General features: G+C 42.7%; 1 protein-coding gene across 4 annotated transcripts in view; it reads right to left on the bottom strand.

Annotated features, from left to right (window-relative positions):
* Positions 1 to 16,771, bottom strand: part of PRKG1 (protein kinase cGMP-dependent 1) — a 1,599,245-nt gene that overhangs the window by 98,888 nt on the left and 1,483,586 nt on the right. For all 4 annotated transcript variants that reach the window (XM_075348723.1, XM_075348724.1, XM_075348721.1 and 1 more), the window contains exon 8: positions 8,111 to 8,176. In XM_075348723.1, the coding sequence (XP_075204838.1) occupies positions 8,111 to 8,176 (66 nt within the window). The remainder of the gene's footprint in view (positions 1 to 8,110; positions 8,177 to 16,771) is intronic.

Raw genomic sequence — 16,771 nt, forward strand, 5'->3', positions numbered from 1 at the left:
GGACCACCGCTGCTGTTTGGAGGGAGAGCTTGGGGACGATGGTGTGGCAGCTCGAGATGTTAACCCCTCCATGGGCAGGGGGAGTGGTGTCCCGGGACTCGGTGATAGATGGAGTGGGGAACCCGTCGGGGGTGAAGGGATATCGGGTACTCACACAGTCCAAAGTCACTGACGCTGACACCAGGTAAACCAAACTCTTGAATGTTCTGTCTCTGTTGGTCGAGCACGCTGGGTCCATGCCCCTTTGGTGTTGCTGGTTGGTCTGAAGCCTTGTCCCTTGGCACTGTGTGTCTCTCGTATGGATCCCTTTCACTTGAAATTACTCGGGTGCCGCTCACCTGTGTGGCTAGCAGAGTGAGCTTGCTCTCAGGGTTCACACTTGGAATTTTCTGGACGGTTGTGGGAAGTCCTATCCTCCTCGTTGCGCTAGTTCCCCGATTCTGGAATGGGTGGGGAACGGTTCCTGAAGACGCCGTTCCCGTCGGGTGAATTACTGGGCTGCGTGAAGCTTCTTCCCAGCCTAGGGTTCGCGTACCGCATCGTGCCCTGGCCCCTGCCCGATTGTAGCACAAGGCAGCCAGCCTGCTCTCTCTAGCAGCACCGTACTCCCTGTCACTACCCCCTGCGACTTGGGTTCCAGCTCATTCTAGCCAGGCCAACGTCTGGCACCTGGGACGGATACAGGAGCCCAGCTCCACAGCGTGACCTGTCCTGTCACTGCTGTCTCACTGCTCAACTACTACTCTCTACTGACATCTCTGCCCTCCCGCTTCCATCCCTCCATCTGGGTGGCCCTATTCCCCTCAGGCTGCCCAATGGGTGTTTGGTGGGTGTGGTGCAGAGTGTTCCTCAGGTTTTATGCATACCTGTTGGTAGCAACACCAAATTGACAGGACCCGTAACCAAGGAGGAGCGGGTACCATGCAGAAGGGCAAATTGCACGTCACACCGCGATTGTTTTCTCAGTCCTATTAGGGAGGAGAAAATAATTGCTCATGTGTGCTGACACACAGGCTAAACTGGGTCTGAGTGGAATGCGATGTTTTAGCGCACTCCACTTGCACCGATATTCTCTCCATGTGGCTTAGGCCTAACATTATAAAAATCCCATTTAGTGTCTTCTGGGGCTTCCGTATGGATTTGATTAGTGCCTTGGCTGTACAACCACAATCCTTGTTCCTGGAGGTTGCAGAAATCAGGGACCAACAGCAACATGCACGTTCAGTCGCTACTAATGAATGAGGTCATTGGAACATCACATAGGAACCTAAGGTCAAAATTCCAGATTGCTTCAATGGTGACTGAAGTAAGTTTTCTATTTTCTCTGCTTCATGTAAATCATACTTCCAGTTACTTCTGGTATCCTCCCAGTCACTCTTTTATTTTTACTGTTAGGAAATTCATAGACCTGGGCTTTTTCTTTGTCTGAGGAGTCTGCAGAGTTGACCTCTGCAGAGGCATTTCTCTCGGCTCTTAGCCTCATTTATGAAAACCCTGCTAAAGTCACCATAGCAGAATCAAATTCGTAGATTGCTTTCAAAGAGGTGGGAGAGTGGAGGACTCTTGCGCTGCTCTTAAGAGTCGTTTCTGCCAGGAAAAGCCAGATCGGATTAAAGACAGAATTTACTTACAATTTCTGTTTGCAGTTTTTGGAGGAGTGCATGACAATTGCTATTCAACTAGATAGGTGTCTAAAGGATAGGAACATGTTTAAGGGTATTTTGGTAGCGCCTCCTTCATCATATGAGACTGATGAACCTATGAAAATTGGTGCTTGCAGGGATCGCAGAGAGGGTACAGAACAAAGAGCTCCAACTCATTTTTGCTTATACTGTGGTCATTCTGGTCATGTTATGATTCAGTTTTTCAGGTACATTAATGAACTTCAAAAAGACGAAAAAAAAGAAACCCTAAAAGTGAAGACGCAGGTTTCAATAGTTTCAGATTATCTGGTTCAAGCATCAGGGTTTTTTACAGGCGTCCTTGAAGACTAAAACTGCTTTTTTTTTTACACCAGCATTTGTGAATTCAGGTTCTGCTTTGAATTTGAATTCCCCCAGCTGGAACCATAGCTCCTTGGCTGAGGTAATATAGAATGTCCCAAGTGAAGCAGTTCTGTGATCCCCCAGCTGGAACCGTAGCTCCTTGGCTGAGGTCATGTAGACTATCAAAAGTGAAGCAGTTCTGCAATTCCCCCAGTTGTAAACGTAGCTCCTTGGCTGAGGTAATATAGAATATCCCAAGTGAAGTAGTTCTGTTATTCCCCCAGCTGGAACCAAAGATCCTCGGCTGGGCTCATATAGAATCTAACTCTGAGGACAGAAGCAAGGCCCTTTTATACCATTCAGTTCTCTTACAGGATTGGTGGAGATGGCTGCTCCCTCATTGGTTACAAGTTCAATCCAACTACATCATTTTCCTCTAAATTATGTAGTCAGAAGGGCTGAGGGAATATATTTTACAGACAAAAGGGCTCCAATCAGTCTGACAAAGGACAATGACTAAATTATCATGATTTAACAAAGAAAGGACCCATACATCTGGCCTATTTAATAGTTCAGCCCCCACAAAAGTGGCCAAAGGCTGAGTCGTCACAATCATAACTTAACTATGAACTCTGGGTATAATCTCTTGAATCTGAGTCTTCCTATTCAAGTTTTAGCAATTGATAATTTTCCTCTTTGGAGGGTCACTTCGAAGGTCAAGAACGTATACATGAAGGTAGGGATATTACACACTGAATCCTTTAGATTTATTGTGCCTCCTTCTTGAACTGCAAAATTAATCTTAGGCTTGCCTTGGCTAGATCCTACTATCCAATGGGAGACACAAGAGGTTAAGCCTTCGGACTACTCTTAATTCTCTAGTTGTTTATCTAAACCCATGGCTTCTGTGAGGTCTCACATTCCAGAATTCATTTAGGACTTTGATGCTGTATTTTCTGAAACTGAGTGTGAGGTTCTCAGAATGCATTGGACATATGATTGCGCTATTGAACTCATACCAGATTCGTAAATGCCTAACTCTTGTTTGTTTAACCTCTCTCTTCCAGAGAGAGAGGCCTTGAAAGAGTATGAAAAAGTCTGGCTAAGGGGCATATGTGGCCCTCCAACTCTCCAGTTGGCTTGGAGTTTTTGTTTGTTAAGAAAAAAAATGGAGGGTCGCGTCCATGCTTAGACTTTAGAGAGATAAATAAAATCACGGTCCGCAATTCTTATCCTTTACCCCTTATACTGGACCTGTTAAATCAATTAGATGAAGCTTAATTATTTTCTAAACTTGACTTTAGGGTGGCGTATAACCTCATCCTTGTTTGACATGGTGATGTATGGAAAACAGCTTTTAATACACCTGAGGGTCATTTTGAAAATCTGGTGATGTCATTCAGGTTAACCAATGCTCCAGCAGTTTTACAGAGTTTTATAAATAACATTTTTTTATTTCTGGTGGAAAAATTTGTGGTCTATCTGGATGACATATTAATTTACTCACATTCTCAGGAGGAACACCGGGAGGATGTCCGGCAGGTACTTCAGACTCTGAGACAATAATGTTTTTGCTAAGCTGGAGAAATGTCATTTAGAAGTGCAGCAGGTCCACTTTTTATGTCATCTGGTTTCTCCTTCAGGGTTTCAGATGGATCCACTTAAGGTTCAGACAATCCTTGCCTGGGTGGAACCAAGTAACCTTAGGCTAGGGCCCCACTTTGCGTTCATCTACTTGCAGTTCTAAACGCACGTTTTGGGCTTAATTGATTTGACCAAAGTTGCCTTTTTCAGAACTTTAGCGCTGAAAACGCACGCGTATTTACCGCGTTTTAGATGCGTTTACAGCGCATTTTACCTGCTTTTACACCTGCGTTTTGTTAGATGCGTTTTGAACATCATGACACTGCTAAATAAAGTTTAAATAGTCAAACTCAATGAAAAAATTGGAAAAAAAGAAACAAATCTATATTTTTGTGAAAAATAATGAAAATAGATTAATTTAATGAAATTATAGCGGTAATATGATATTAAATGGAAAAATAGCAATAATTTATTAAAATTCTTATTTTTAATTGTCGAACTATGTGTGTGTGTAAAGGGACATATGAAATCATTATTTTGATGTCCAAAAAGCATGCGTTTTTGAAGTCCAAAAAGCATGTTTTCTGCACTGGAAAAGCAGGTAAAACGCTGGAATTTGCTGGAATCTTGTTTTTTGCCATTTCTCATAGACTTCAATGTTAGCAAAACGCACCCAAAATGGCAAAAACAATTGACATGCTGCTTCTTTGAACGCATGTTTTTTGCCACAAAATATGCAAATTAAACGCAGCGTTTTAAAACGCAAAGTGGGGTCTAGAAATCCCCATTTTCCATAGACTTTGCTGGAAAATCAAAACGCATGCCTTTTGGCATGAAAAAGGTGCATCTCAAAACGGACCTAAAAAGCACCAAAAACGCAGGTGGAAACGCAAAGTGGGGCCCTAGCCTTAAGCATTGAAGAGATTTCTAGGCTTTGCAAATTATTATCGTAAGTTCATTAAGAACTTTTCAGCCATAGCCAAGCATTTAACTTGACATGACTAAGAAGGAAAAAGAAGGAAACCGATTTTTTCTCGTGGTCAGCCGAGGCAGTAATGCCTAGTCTGTCCTCATGACAGCCTTTTCCAAAGTCCCTGTGCTCAGTCAACCTACTTCTGCTGTGGGGATGAAGCTGTTCTTTTGCAAAAGAAAAATGGTTACCTTAATCCCTGTGCCTTTTTTTCTTAGCAGAAAATGTGACAGCGCCATTATAATCGCAGTCGTGGTTAAAGTTTACTCACCGCCTGACATCAGAAGTCACGTGACGTGATCATGTGGATCCAATGGTTGTCATGGTAGCACAGGGTCATGTGATGACTCCTGTAGTTCACATGACTCACTTCCTGTTTCACCCGGCCAAGAGCTATGTGAAACAGGAGATGAGCATATCTGGTGTTCACAGCTGTGTAGCTGTGATCAGCAAATATGGAAAAAAAAGTAAAATAAGTTTTGAAAAATTAAAAAAAAACCTAAAAGTTTAAATCACCCCCCCCTTTCACCCCATTGAAAATGAAAAGGTTAAAAAAATAAAAAAATATACACACATTTGGTACAACTAATAGTTTCATTTAAAAGTAAAACTCGATCCGCAAAAAACAAGTCCTCACATGGCTATATATACGTAAAAAATAAAAAAGTTACGGCTTTCGGATGAAGAATGGCAAATGAAAAAAACGGAAAGCGCAAAATCGGCCAGTCGTGAAGGGGTTAAATGGGACCAAGTGCAATGCAAGGTTTTCTTGCATTGCACTTGTGCGAGTCACACACCAGCGTGAATCTGCCCTTATTCATATATTTATATTTTCATAGTGAAAATCATTGATGAAACAAAGATCGCGGAAGATGAGCCTTTGATCCAACACTGCTGTAAATAGAATGAGAAACACTGACAACACTCGGACCGTTTGCATATGTGAAAAATCACTGATGCCTGAATGGGCTTAGGCCCTGTGCGCATGCTGCGGATTTACCGCGGATTTTGCCGCGGATTTGCCGCTGATTTGCGGCAAAAAATTTGTCTAACATTGCAGCAGTCATTTCCCCAGCAAATCCTATGGGTTTTAAAAAAATGCTGTGCGCACACTGCGTTTTTTTTATACCTGCGGATTTAGCTGCGGATTTTCCGCTGCGGAATTAATGAGCATGTCACTTCTTTTCCGCAGGTACCTGCAGTTTTTGCCATAGATAATGGTAACAATTTGCCTTACTGTAGGCTATGGCTATGTATGCACTAGAAAGTGCCTTTTTCTTAAGAAAAACACAGACCCTCTTAAAAAATTTGCATGCCGCTTTACCACGGTTTGCAGCGGATTTTGTGCAGATTTGCCGCGGATTTACCGCGGGTTTTCCGCAAGTTGGTCCCTGTGAATTTTTACCATTATCTATGACAAAAACCGCAGGTACCTGTGGAAAAGAAGTGACATGCTCAATAATTTCGCAGCAGAAAATCCACGGGTAAATCCGTAGGTATAAAAAAACGCAGTGTGCGGACAGCATTTTTTAAAACCCATAGGATTTGCTGGGGAATGACTACAGCAATGTTAGACACATTTTCTGTGGAAAATCCACGGTAAATCTGCATCACCATATCATGGCTAAAAGGCACACAACAAATTAGACGTTAAGTACAGTATTGTCTATATGGCAGAAATTAGGTTTAAATGTAATTCATTCAATATCTCCTCAAATCTTGGCACACACAGTGTACTGCTCCATTCTTTGGTATCTATTCATAAAAACGGTAAAGGAACCATAGGGATCAATCAGATTGCAAATATATGAAGAAGCAGCATGCTGGCTGCTTGTGCTACTGTTCCTTAACTATTTATCATTCTATCAATAGAGGATGGGCAGAGGGTTCCCAGCTGCAAAAAGACTTCTAAAGTCTAGCAGGTCAGGATCTTGAGACAGCCAGGATACCTGAGAATAAGACAGAAGTGGTTTATAATCACTTCTGTCTTCTCTTTTTCAGTTTACATATTGCTGAGGGAACAGAAACATGCCAGTGCTTCTATTAAATCCGACAATCACATTATAGCCAATTGTCTCCCCAACATAGCATATGCCCCACTTTCAGTAAAAACCTGCACAATAAAAAAATGAAAACATTACCATGCCTAAAAATTTGGTATGACCTCTTTTAGGACATATGTAATAGATAACAGCAGTAAGAGTGGTGATGAAGAGTATGTTTGGTTCTAGACAAGGCCGCTCATTGTTTAGAATAGGCTATGTGTAGAACTTAAAGGGTATCTGTAAACAGATTTTAGCTGCCAATTCTGAGAGAAGAATAACTTAGAGGCAGGAGCCCTAATTTCAGCTCTGTGGACTTCTTGCTCTACTTTGGATAAAATGCTGTTTTATCTGTTACAGCTTTGTTGATTCTCTCAAGAATAAATTCTTGCTATGTTGGTCCTCGATATTCATGAGCTCTGGCTATCCCACCTCCACTATTTTGTTAGCACTGTGCATAGTCAGAAAGCTGCAAACCAACAAAGTAGGCAGGATTAAATAGAATTAATCAATGAGAAGACTACCAGAGCTGCAGCAGTTAGAACACCACACCAGTGGGAGTTTTTTATTCCCCTGCTGCAGTGGTGCTTTACATCCAAGTCCCCTGCCCTCTGTCATATACTCACCTTCCGACAGCTTCATCTTCTATCGCCGCCTCTCTGGTCAGTCACAAATAAATGCATCTCTACGAGAGCTTCGTTCTGGCCCTGGCTCTCGTAGAGATGCATTGAGTACTTGTGATGTAACTTCTGACTTCGGACCAGCAGACGTTATGGACACAATATGGCGCCTCAAAAACAGCATTGATAAAAGATGAAGATGCCGGAAGGTGAGTACAAGACAGGGAGCAGGGGGCTTAGATTCACAGCACCACTCCAGCACTGAAAAAACAAAACACTGGAGTGGTGCTTGACTTATCAAAACTACAGCAAGAAGCCCAATAAGGAGCCTAAATCTAGAATAAGGTTCTCTGTCCTTATTTTATGCTGCCCTCAGATAAAGAAGTATTAACCTTGCGATATATTCTGTTTAAAGAAGAATTCCAGTGACAAGAAGTTGTCCCCTATCCGCAGACAATTGAGTACTACTAGTTTCATGGGTGTTTGATTGATTAGAATAAGGATAGGTGATACATTTTAGATCAGTGGGGGTCTGAATGCTGGGACCCTCACAACAAGATGCCAGAACAGAAGCCCTGTGTTTCCAATAATCAAAAAGAGCAACAATCTCGCATGCACCCTGATACTGCGTATTCCTTTTATACCAGGTTATCACCATGTACAGGATAAAAATAACTGTTACATTTGTGGGGGTCCAACTGTGGGGGTCTTCAACAATTGTAAGACTGGGGGGGGCTATGTGCTCCTTTGGAACAAAAAGTAAGTTGCATATTAACACTCTTCATCCTTTTAAACCCGACGGGACCGACAGAGAATTAGACTCACTGTACTTGGCTATTTCAATCAGTTCTATAGATTTTCAACAGCAGCATGCATATGAAATCAACTATGGAGTCAAATGGTACTTACTCTCTGTCGATGACAAGACACATCACAGCCTCAGCAGCAATGACATTTGCTGTCCGGACATCCTCCCTAGAAAAGATTATTATTATTAATATTATTATTACTTTAAACATTAATATTGGTACAACTTTCATTATCATTGAGATAAAAGTGAAGAAAACCATAGCTAACTTTTAAAACTTGAATAAACCTAATCTATCTATCTATCTATAGCTATACTGTGTGTGTGTATATATATATCCCAATTTCCTTCTGATTTATATCTTTCATCACAGGATTATTATATGTGGAGAACTGGCTACATGCTACATTAAATAAATAATATGAGATTTGTCTGGAATATTTAAAGGAGTTGTCCGCATTTGGGAACATCTTTTTTTCTACTTTAATGAATGAATTTGGAGCTAAAAATCTTTTTTGGTAATGGCATTCATTAAAATTTGTTGCAACTTTAATAGCCTCTGGCTTGCACTGTCAATTGTTGGCTGCAAAATTATTTAAAGGGACTTTGTCAGCACCAAATGACTGTTCAAACCAAATACAGTCACTCGTGCATCTTGGTGTGGCCAAATATTTAAGTGCACCTTCTCACCTGCTTATTTTCCCTCTATCTCTATATTGTTTTCCCTTTTTGATAGACAGCTCTGGCTTTATAGACCAAGAAAAGGGAGCAGGTACAGTAGATGAAAAACAAGTAGGTAGCACTGTGCACTTAAATATTTGGCCATGTAAAGATTGCCTGTGCTTGGTTTGACCAGTCATTCTGTACGGACAGACTTCTATAAACTGAAAATCCATCAGTGAGCTCATTCTGACAGTCTGATAAGAGTCTATAAGTCCATTATATATAATCTTTGAGCTTCTTGCAGCTGATTTATGACCACAGAATGTATTGAAGTTGAGTGTGCAAGGAAGCAAAGAGCCTGTAAAAGCAAAATGGTACATCATTTTTAATGCAATCCAATAGCAAAGATGATTTGTAGCCTAAAATACATGCATTTAAGTGCAAAAAAAATATCAACATAGGTGGAGAACCCCTAATAATTATATACAGCCAATATCCAGTAATGTAATGTGTGTGGAAATACATTGAGTGCAATGGAAACATGTTACGGCTTATAAAAACTCACTTCTATATCATAAAGATCATCGTAGCTTTCTAAATGTCTTCTTAAAGGGAATCTGTCAGGTGATTTTGTAGTACAATACTAATGTTATCTTTAAATAAGGCTTAAGGAGACCTTTCAGGATCAGTACGTTTTATAGCTTTACCTTATCCTGTTATCTAATTGTAAACTCTGTAGACTTCAGTACCTCCTGCACCCCAATCAAGTGTATGTATATACAATTTGCATATTCACTGCTCCCCCCTTCCACCTCTCACTGCATTCCCTATCTCTGCTGAGAGGTGGGAGGGATATATATAATATATAGGTAGAAGAGAAGACCGGGTTAATGCCGCGCTAGAAACCACTGATGCATGTAGATTAAAAGATTTCCTTTTTATTTTACAGTTCTACGTGTTTCAGGGACATCCGTCTCCTTCCTCAGGAAAAGAAATCCTAGGATTTCTTTTCCTGAGGAAGGAGACGGATGTCTCTGAAATGCATAGAACTTTAAAATTAAAAGGAAATCGTTTAATCTACACGCATCAGTGGTTTCTAGCGCGGCATAAACCCGGTATTCTCTTCTACCTATATATTATATATATCCCTCCCGGGGCTGCAGCTAAACCATCAGGCACTCACAGGCTATCATAAGGGGTTGTGACTGGCACAACCTCATCAGGTGAGTGTTTTTCTGTCTTGTCTGTCTACCCTCATACCAGCTAAGACCCTATTGCGCTTTTTTCCCCTCCTACAGTTTTTGAGAGGTGGGAGGGAGTATGGGTGTTGGCAGCAGTGCAAATTCAGTTAAAATCTATTATCACTGATGCCAGCACTGAGAGGTGGGAGATGGGAGCAGTTTGTATTTACATATGCTTGACTAGTTACTATATCACACTGAATTCTATGAAGCTTACAACAAGATAACAGGATAAGGTAGAGCTATAAAAGTTACTGATTCTGAAAGGTCTCCTTATTAAGCCACATTTAAAGATAACATTAGTATTGTACTACAAAATCATCTGACAGATTTCCTTTAAATGGAGCCTAGATTTAATTCTAATGAACACCCAAGAGCTTCATGTTGGAGCCTTATACAGTATCTAAAGCCAAAAATTCAATCAGATGTCATCAAATCCCTATTTAGAATGAATTTGAGTGAATTGAGCAGTTATAAAACGTTGCAAGTCACAAAGACCTGAATATTGCACTCGCAGTTAATGTTTTCTAGCACATTAGATCGGTACCCCTGCCTTTTTAGAAATGTCTGCAGATAGAGTCACACCTAAATATTGCAATAAGTATATCCATTCACAGCAGAACTGTACAGGACAATTCATCCCAATATGCCATTTACTCTGCAGGCGCATAAACTCTTCGCTGCACTTCTTTTATGTGCGTCTGAAAATTATAGGAAATTGAATAAATTGCTTGACATCTAATGCTCGCCTCATCTTGCAGCAAACAGAAAAGAAAATAATGAGTAATCCATTTACTCTCTGTATTATGAATTATATAATTTTCAAGTATGGAGGAAAGAGCGCTTTGACTGAAGATATACAGATGAGATGCATCTATGTTTCATTACCGTCTAAGCAGAGAAAGGTGGAATATTAAGAGGATAACCATTGACATTTGTCTTCCAAGGTGCAGGGCAAGCTGTTTTCTTGCAATTTTTTTTGTAACTTGATATAAAATGGACATGGTTTTAAAGAAGAAGAACCAAAATCTCTGAAAAACCAATGTAATGTATGCTGTATTGGTCTCTTACAATTCTTGGATTTAAAGGCTGCTGTACCCACAACGATATCGCTAGCGATGTGACACGCCCAGATCGTTGTTATGATTTGCTGAGATCGCTCATAGGTCGTTTTGTAGTGGTCCCACATACACATCTCACAAACGACGCTACATAATTCAGCGATATATTGTTTGACCAAGGCGGTCGTGTGGATGTTGTTTGTCGTTGGCAGGGTGTCAAATGTAGCAATATGTCTGCTGCGTTCCAAAGACGAACAATATTTTGAAACTGAACGATGTGTCAACGATCAACGATTTTCACCCTATTTGCGATCGTTCGGAGTCGCACGTAGGTGTCACACGCAACGACGTTGCTAATGATGCCGGATGTGCGTCATGAAAACCGTGACTCCGACGACATATCGTCAGAGAAATTGTAGCATGTAAAGCGGCCTTAAGAGTTTCCAATTTTTCTGTATATTAAAGGGCATCTGTCACCAGATATTTGAAAGAAGCATGTAGAGACAAAGACCTTGTCTCCAGCAAAGTCACTTATTGGGCTGCTTGGTATGGATTTTATAAAATCACTGTTTTATCAGCAGGAGATTATCATTAAAAGACTAGTAAACCTGCGGCTAGGTAGTTTTCTATATACATGAGCTTTGTATAACCCCACCACTGCTTGGCTGCTTTCTGCCTATGCACAGTGTACCCAGAAAGCTGACAATCAGTGATGTGGGCGGGGTTATACAGAGCTCAGCATTTATAGAACTGATGGATCTGCAACAGATAAAACTGTTCTATTAAAACTTCAGCAAGCAGCCTAGTAAGTGACACTTCGCTGGAATCAAGGTCTCTGACCCTACATTATGTTGCTCTCAGATAGGGTAGGAGAAACTTGTAAACAGATTCCCATTAAAAACAACTCAATTTTATTCACACCTTCTTCCAATATGGAAGGGTAATATTTGAATATGTTGCAATGCACCAAACAACTCCTTGAATGATCTCCTATTTACAGGTTGACTTGGCTATTCCCCTGGTGAATAGTAGTGCGACTACTTGAGCAACCACTTGTACTTTCACACAATAAGGTATTTATTACTCGCTTCACGGATTCTACATTGGACACAGCTCAAGACACATATCAACTTCTTCATGGCTCCCTACCATCTTAATAGATCTCCACCTTTTTTCTCTGGTCACTATGGCCCTATTTTGGTTTTTGATCTCAAGTACCCAATGTCAGGGTATCATTCATTCTCTGTAACTCCGGGGTGGACTGTGGGATCACAGGATATTTCAGGTGATAGCACCACTCTCAGCCTAACATACACTTAGGCTATGTGCGCACTAGAAATGTGAAGTTTCTCAAGAAAATTTCTTGAGAAACTTCTGCCAGTGAAAGATTTCCGGACCTGCGGAAAAAATCCGCACCAAATCCGCATGCGTTTTTGCCGCGGATTTGCCGCGAATTTGCCGCGAATTTGCCGCGGATTTACCGCGGATTTACCGCAGGTTTGTCCCTGCAATAAATAATAAAGATAATCGATAGACAGATAATGGATAGAGGGAAAGATGGATAGATGAATAGATAGATAGATAGATAGAGGGATAGATAGATGAATAGATAGATAGATAGAGGGATAGATAGATAGATGAATAGATAGATAGAGGGATAGATGGATAGATAGATAGATAGATAGATAGAGGGATAGATGGATATATAGATAGATAGATAGATAGAGGGATAGATAGATAGATAGATAGATAGATAGATAGATAGATAGATAGATAGAGGGATAGATAGATAGATAGATAGAGGGATAGATAGATAGATAGATAGATAGATAGATAGATAGATAGATAGATAGATAGATAGATGAGAAAAACCTATATAATGTTCTACCTCCCTGCATTTTCTAAGCTGGCACCCTTTAGTGACTTTCATGTGGCACTTAGGCTACTTTCACACCTCCGGTTTTTGCTATGCGGCACAATCCGGCACTTTGCATGAAAATCGCAACCGTTTTTTTTTTGCTGCCGGTTGCGATTTTCCTGCATAGACTTTAATTAGTGCCGCATTGTGCCGCATGGCCTTGCGTTCCGTCCGTTTTTTGCCGCATGCGGCAGATGTAGCCGATGCGGCGGCCGGATGGAACGTTGCCTGGCACGTTTTTTCGTGCGGCAAAAAAAACCGCATCTCGCCGCATTCGGCCGATGCGGCACATTTTTCAATACATGCCTATGGCGGCCGGATGCGGCGCGATGCGGCAATAACCGCATCCGGCCGCCGCATGCGGTTTTTGCCACTGCGCATGCTCAGTAACATGCCGCAAGCGGCAAAAACCGGACTGGCCGCAAAGGAAAAACCTATGCAAAGGATGCGGTGTTTTCACCGCATCCGTTGCATAGCTTGCACAGCCGGATTGAGCCGCAGAGCTCAAGCCGGATGTGTGAAAGTAGCCTAAAGGGTGCTTAGCCTTGTATTTAGCCATAAAATAAATAAATAATTAAAAAAAATGACGTGAGGTCCCCCCATTTTTTGTAGCCAGCTAGGGTAAAGCAGACGGCTGCAGCCTGCAGACCACCGCTGGCAGCTTCACCTTGGCTGATAATCCAAAACAGTGGGCACCCCACGCTGTTATTTTAAATTATATAAATAATTTAAAACAAAAAACGTGGGGTCCCCCCCATATTGGATCACCAGCCAAGGTAAAGCGGACAGCTGGGGTCTGATATTCTCAGACTAGGGAGGTCCACTGTTATTGGACACTCCCCAGCCTAAAAATAGCAGGCCGCAGCCGCCCCAGAAGTGGCGCATCCATTAGACGTGCCAATCCTGGCGCTTTGCCCCAGCTCATCCCGCGCCCTGGTGCGTTGGCAAACGGGGTAATATATGGGGTTGATGCCAGATGTGTAATGTCACCTGGCATCAAGCCCTGGGGTTGGTGAGGTCAGGCGTCTATCAGATACCCGACATCACCAACCCAGTCGGTAATAATTAAAAAATAGACAACAAAAAAAGTTTTATTTGAAAAAACACTCCCCAAAACATTCCCTCTTTAACCAATTTATTGAAAAGAGCACAATCAATTCCACGTCCGGCGTAATCCAATAAGGGGCGGGGGGGGCACGGCGATCCATACCATAGTCGCTGTCCCAGTCAATGAAAAACAGAATGTTCCCCATTGGCTGGGAGAGCAATGCAGTGACCTGAGCTAACATCAATAGGTCAGCTCAGGTCACTGCAGGGGATGACGAGCGCTGCCATCAGGAGCATAGATGAGATCATTACCTTCTGTGATCATCTCCTGTACTGCTGACGTCAGCGCTGTCACTGACTTATCGCGAGAGCCCGTGACGTCACCGCTAGTGACAGTTTCGGGCCGCTCGCGAGTCGGCCCTAGACAGCAGTGACAGCGCTGACGTCAGGAGGCAGGAGATCGTCACAGCAGGTAATGATCTCACCTCCTGACAGCAGCGATCGTCATCCCCGCGGCTCCCAGCACTGCAGGATGTCCGTGTCTGCCTGCGCTGCAGCGTGACAGGCTGCTGATACTGCGGGCAGACACTGACACCCTGCAGTGCAGGCAGCCGCGAGGCCGGAGCAGGACACACACTGCACAGACACCTGGAGGTCGCACGGAAGTGCTTCTGTGCGGCGTCCAGGGAGTGTGACGTGTGTTTCCTCTGCTCCTCTTCCTGGCATAATGACATCGCTTCCTGCAAAACCGCAGGCAGCGATGGGCATTACCGCAGGTAAATCGCGGCTATTCCGGTGGTATACCGCACATCATTGCTACCTGCGGAATACCCCCGGAATACCGCAGGTACCTGCGGAAATTAATGGATATGCACATTTTCTCAAGAAAGTTTCTCGAGAAAATTTTCTCAAGAAATTTTCTTGAGAAAAATCCGCACAGTGCGCACAGCTATTTTTTTTTCTCATTGAATTTCATGGGAAATGTCTGCACAAAGATTGCAGACATTTCTCAAGAAATTTCCGGGGCAAATCCGCGGGTAAATCCGCGGGAAAAACGGTCTAGTGCGCACATAGCCTTAAGGCCGCTTTACACGCAACGACATCACTAACGAGATGTCGTTGGGGTCACGGAATTAGTGACGCACATCCGGCCTCGTTAGCGATGTTGTTGCGTGTGAAACGCACGAACGACCATTAACGATCAAAAATACTCACCTTATCGTTGATCTTTGACGCGTCGTTCCATTACCAAACATCGTTGCTGTTGCAGGTACTATGTTGTTAGTTGTTCCTGCGGCAGCACACATCGCTATGTGTGACACCGCAGGAACGAGGAACAATCTCGTACCTGCGGCCTCCCGTAATGAGGAAGGGAGGTGGGCGGGATGTTTGTCCCGCTCATCTCCGACCCTCCGCTATTGGGCGGCGGCTTAGTGACGTCGCTGTGACGCCGAACGAACCGCCCCCTTAGAAAGGAGGCGGTTCGCCGTCAACAGCGACGTCGCTAGGCAGGTAAGTAGTGTGACGGGTGTAAGCGATATTGCGCGCCACGGGCAGCGATTTGCCCATGACGCACAACCGACGGGGGCGGGTACCCTCGCTAGTGATATCGATAGTGAGATTGCAGCGTGTAAAGTGCCCTTTACACCATGGTACTCCATTACTACTACTCCTCATCTTACTCCATCAGACATTAACACCATATGGCATACCAAATATCAGCTTACCCCTTAAGAAACAGAATGCTGATATAGCACTTTTTATACATAAACTTATTGATCTAAATTACTGGGCAAACGAAAAAGGTGCAAAACGCATTAATGTAGCAAAGAGATGAATCGGCTCTAAGAACATCAGCATAACTAAACATACAAGGTTTTTTGCTGGAATGAGGCTGGAAATACTTCTATTTAATCACCTTACATTTGGGCACAATTTTACAGTTTATATAGAGAATTAGGTTTCAAAAAGGAAAGTTTCCCAAAGCTTTTCTCAACCTTCTGAACCGGAAGGCCATAACAAGTGTTAGTGGCCTCCCTTTTCCAGAGCTTATGTCAGAGTGTGACTGTTGGATAGCGAGGGATAGGGGCTCCTATACTGTCCCTCATGTTAGGGGACCGTAGGCTCTACCTAACCTATGGATTACCCCTGATGGTGGAGACATCGAAGTCCCATGCATTACTATTCCCCTGACCAGAACTAATCTGTTCTGTCCCCAGGGACGGAATGTGGAAGGAATAAGATGGTAACAAACAAAGACAGACAGGGAAAAACCAAACTTAAACACACTGTATACTCACAGAGACAGACAGTAATAGACTAAAGAGATAAACAAGATAAGGAAAGCAGCAAAAAAACGACATAAGGATTAACACCACAAGTGCTCACAGCAATAATGCACTACATCCATCAGTAAGTCTTGATCACAACACCTCACCAGACCAGTATAGAAAAGCTATAGCTGGCATTAAAGGAACGGTCCAGCTAGCATATATAGGAAGGGAGCTAATGTGACTGACTCCCCAATAGCCTGTGAACAAAGGAGACCTAACAAACAGCCCAGCAGAGATTAACTCTTGTTAGCCTGCCTATGAACTACCAATCTGTGAATTGATGCCCGAGTCTGTCTGCGCTGATCACAGATCACAGAGAAGTTACCAGGTAGAGTGCCAGAATCTGAAGTCTCCACAGATCCTGACGCTGATGTTTATAAAAACCTTCTTGTGACAGCTTTTAGAGTGTCTATCTTTTTTAGTGTTCTCAGATGATTATCCCACTCGCCAAACCTCCAGGAATGGCAGGGGCAAACATACTATTAGTGTGACTTGTGCA

The sequence above is a fragment of the Anomaloglossus baeobatrachus genome, chromosome 5 (assembly GCF_048569485.1).
Source record: "Anomaloglossus baeobatrachus isolate aAnoBae1 chromosome 5, aAnoBae1.hap1, whole genome shotgun sequence".
In the NCBI taxonomy this organism is placed as follows: Eukaryota; Metazoa; Chordata; class Amphibia; order Anura; family Aromobatidae; genus Anomaloglossus; species Anomaloglossus baeobatrachus.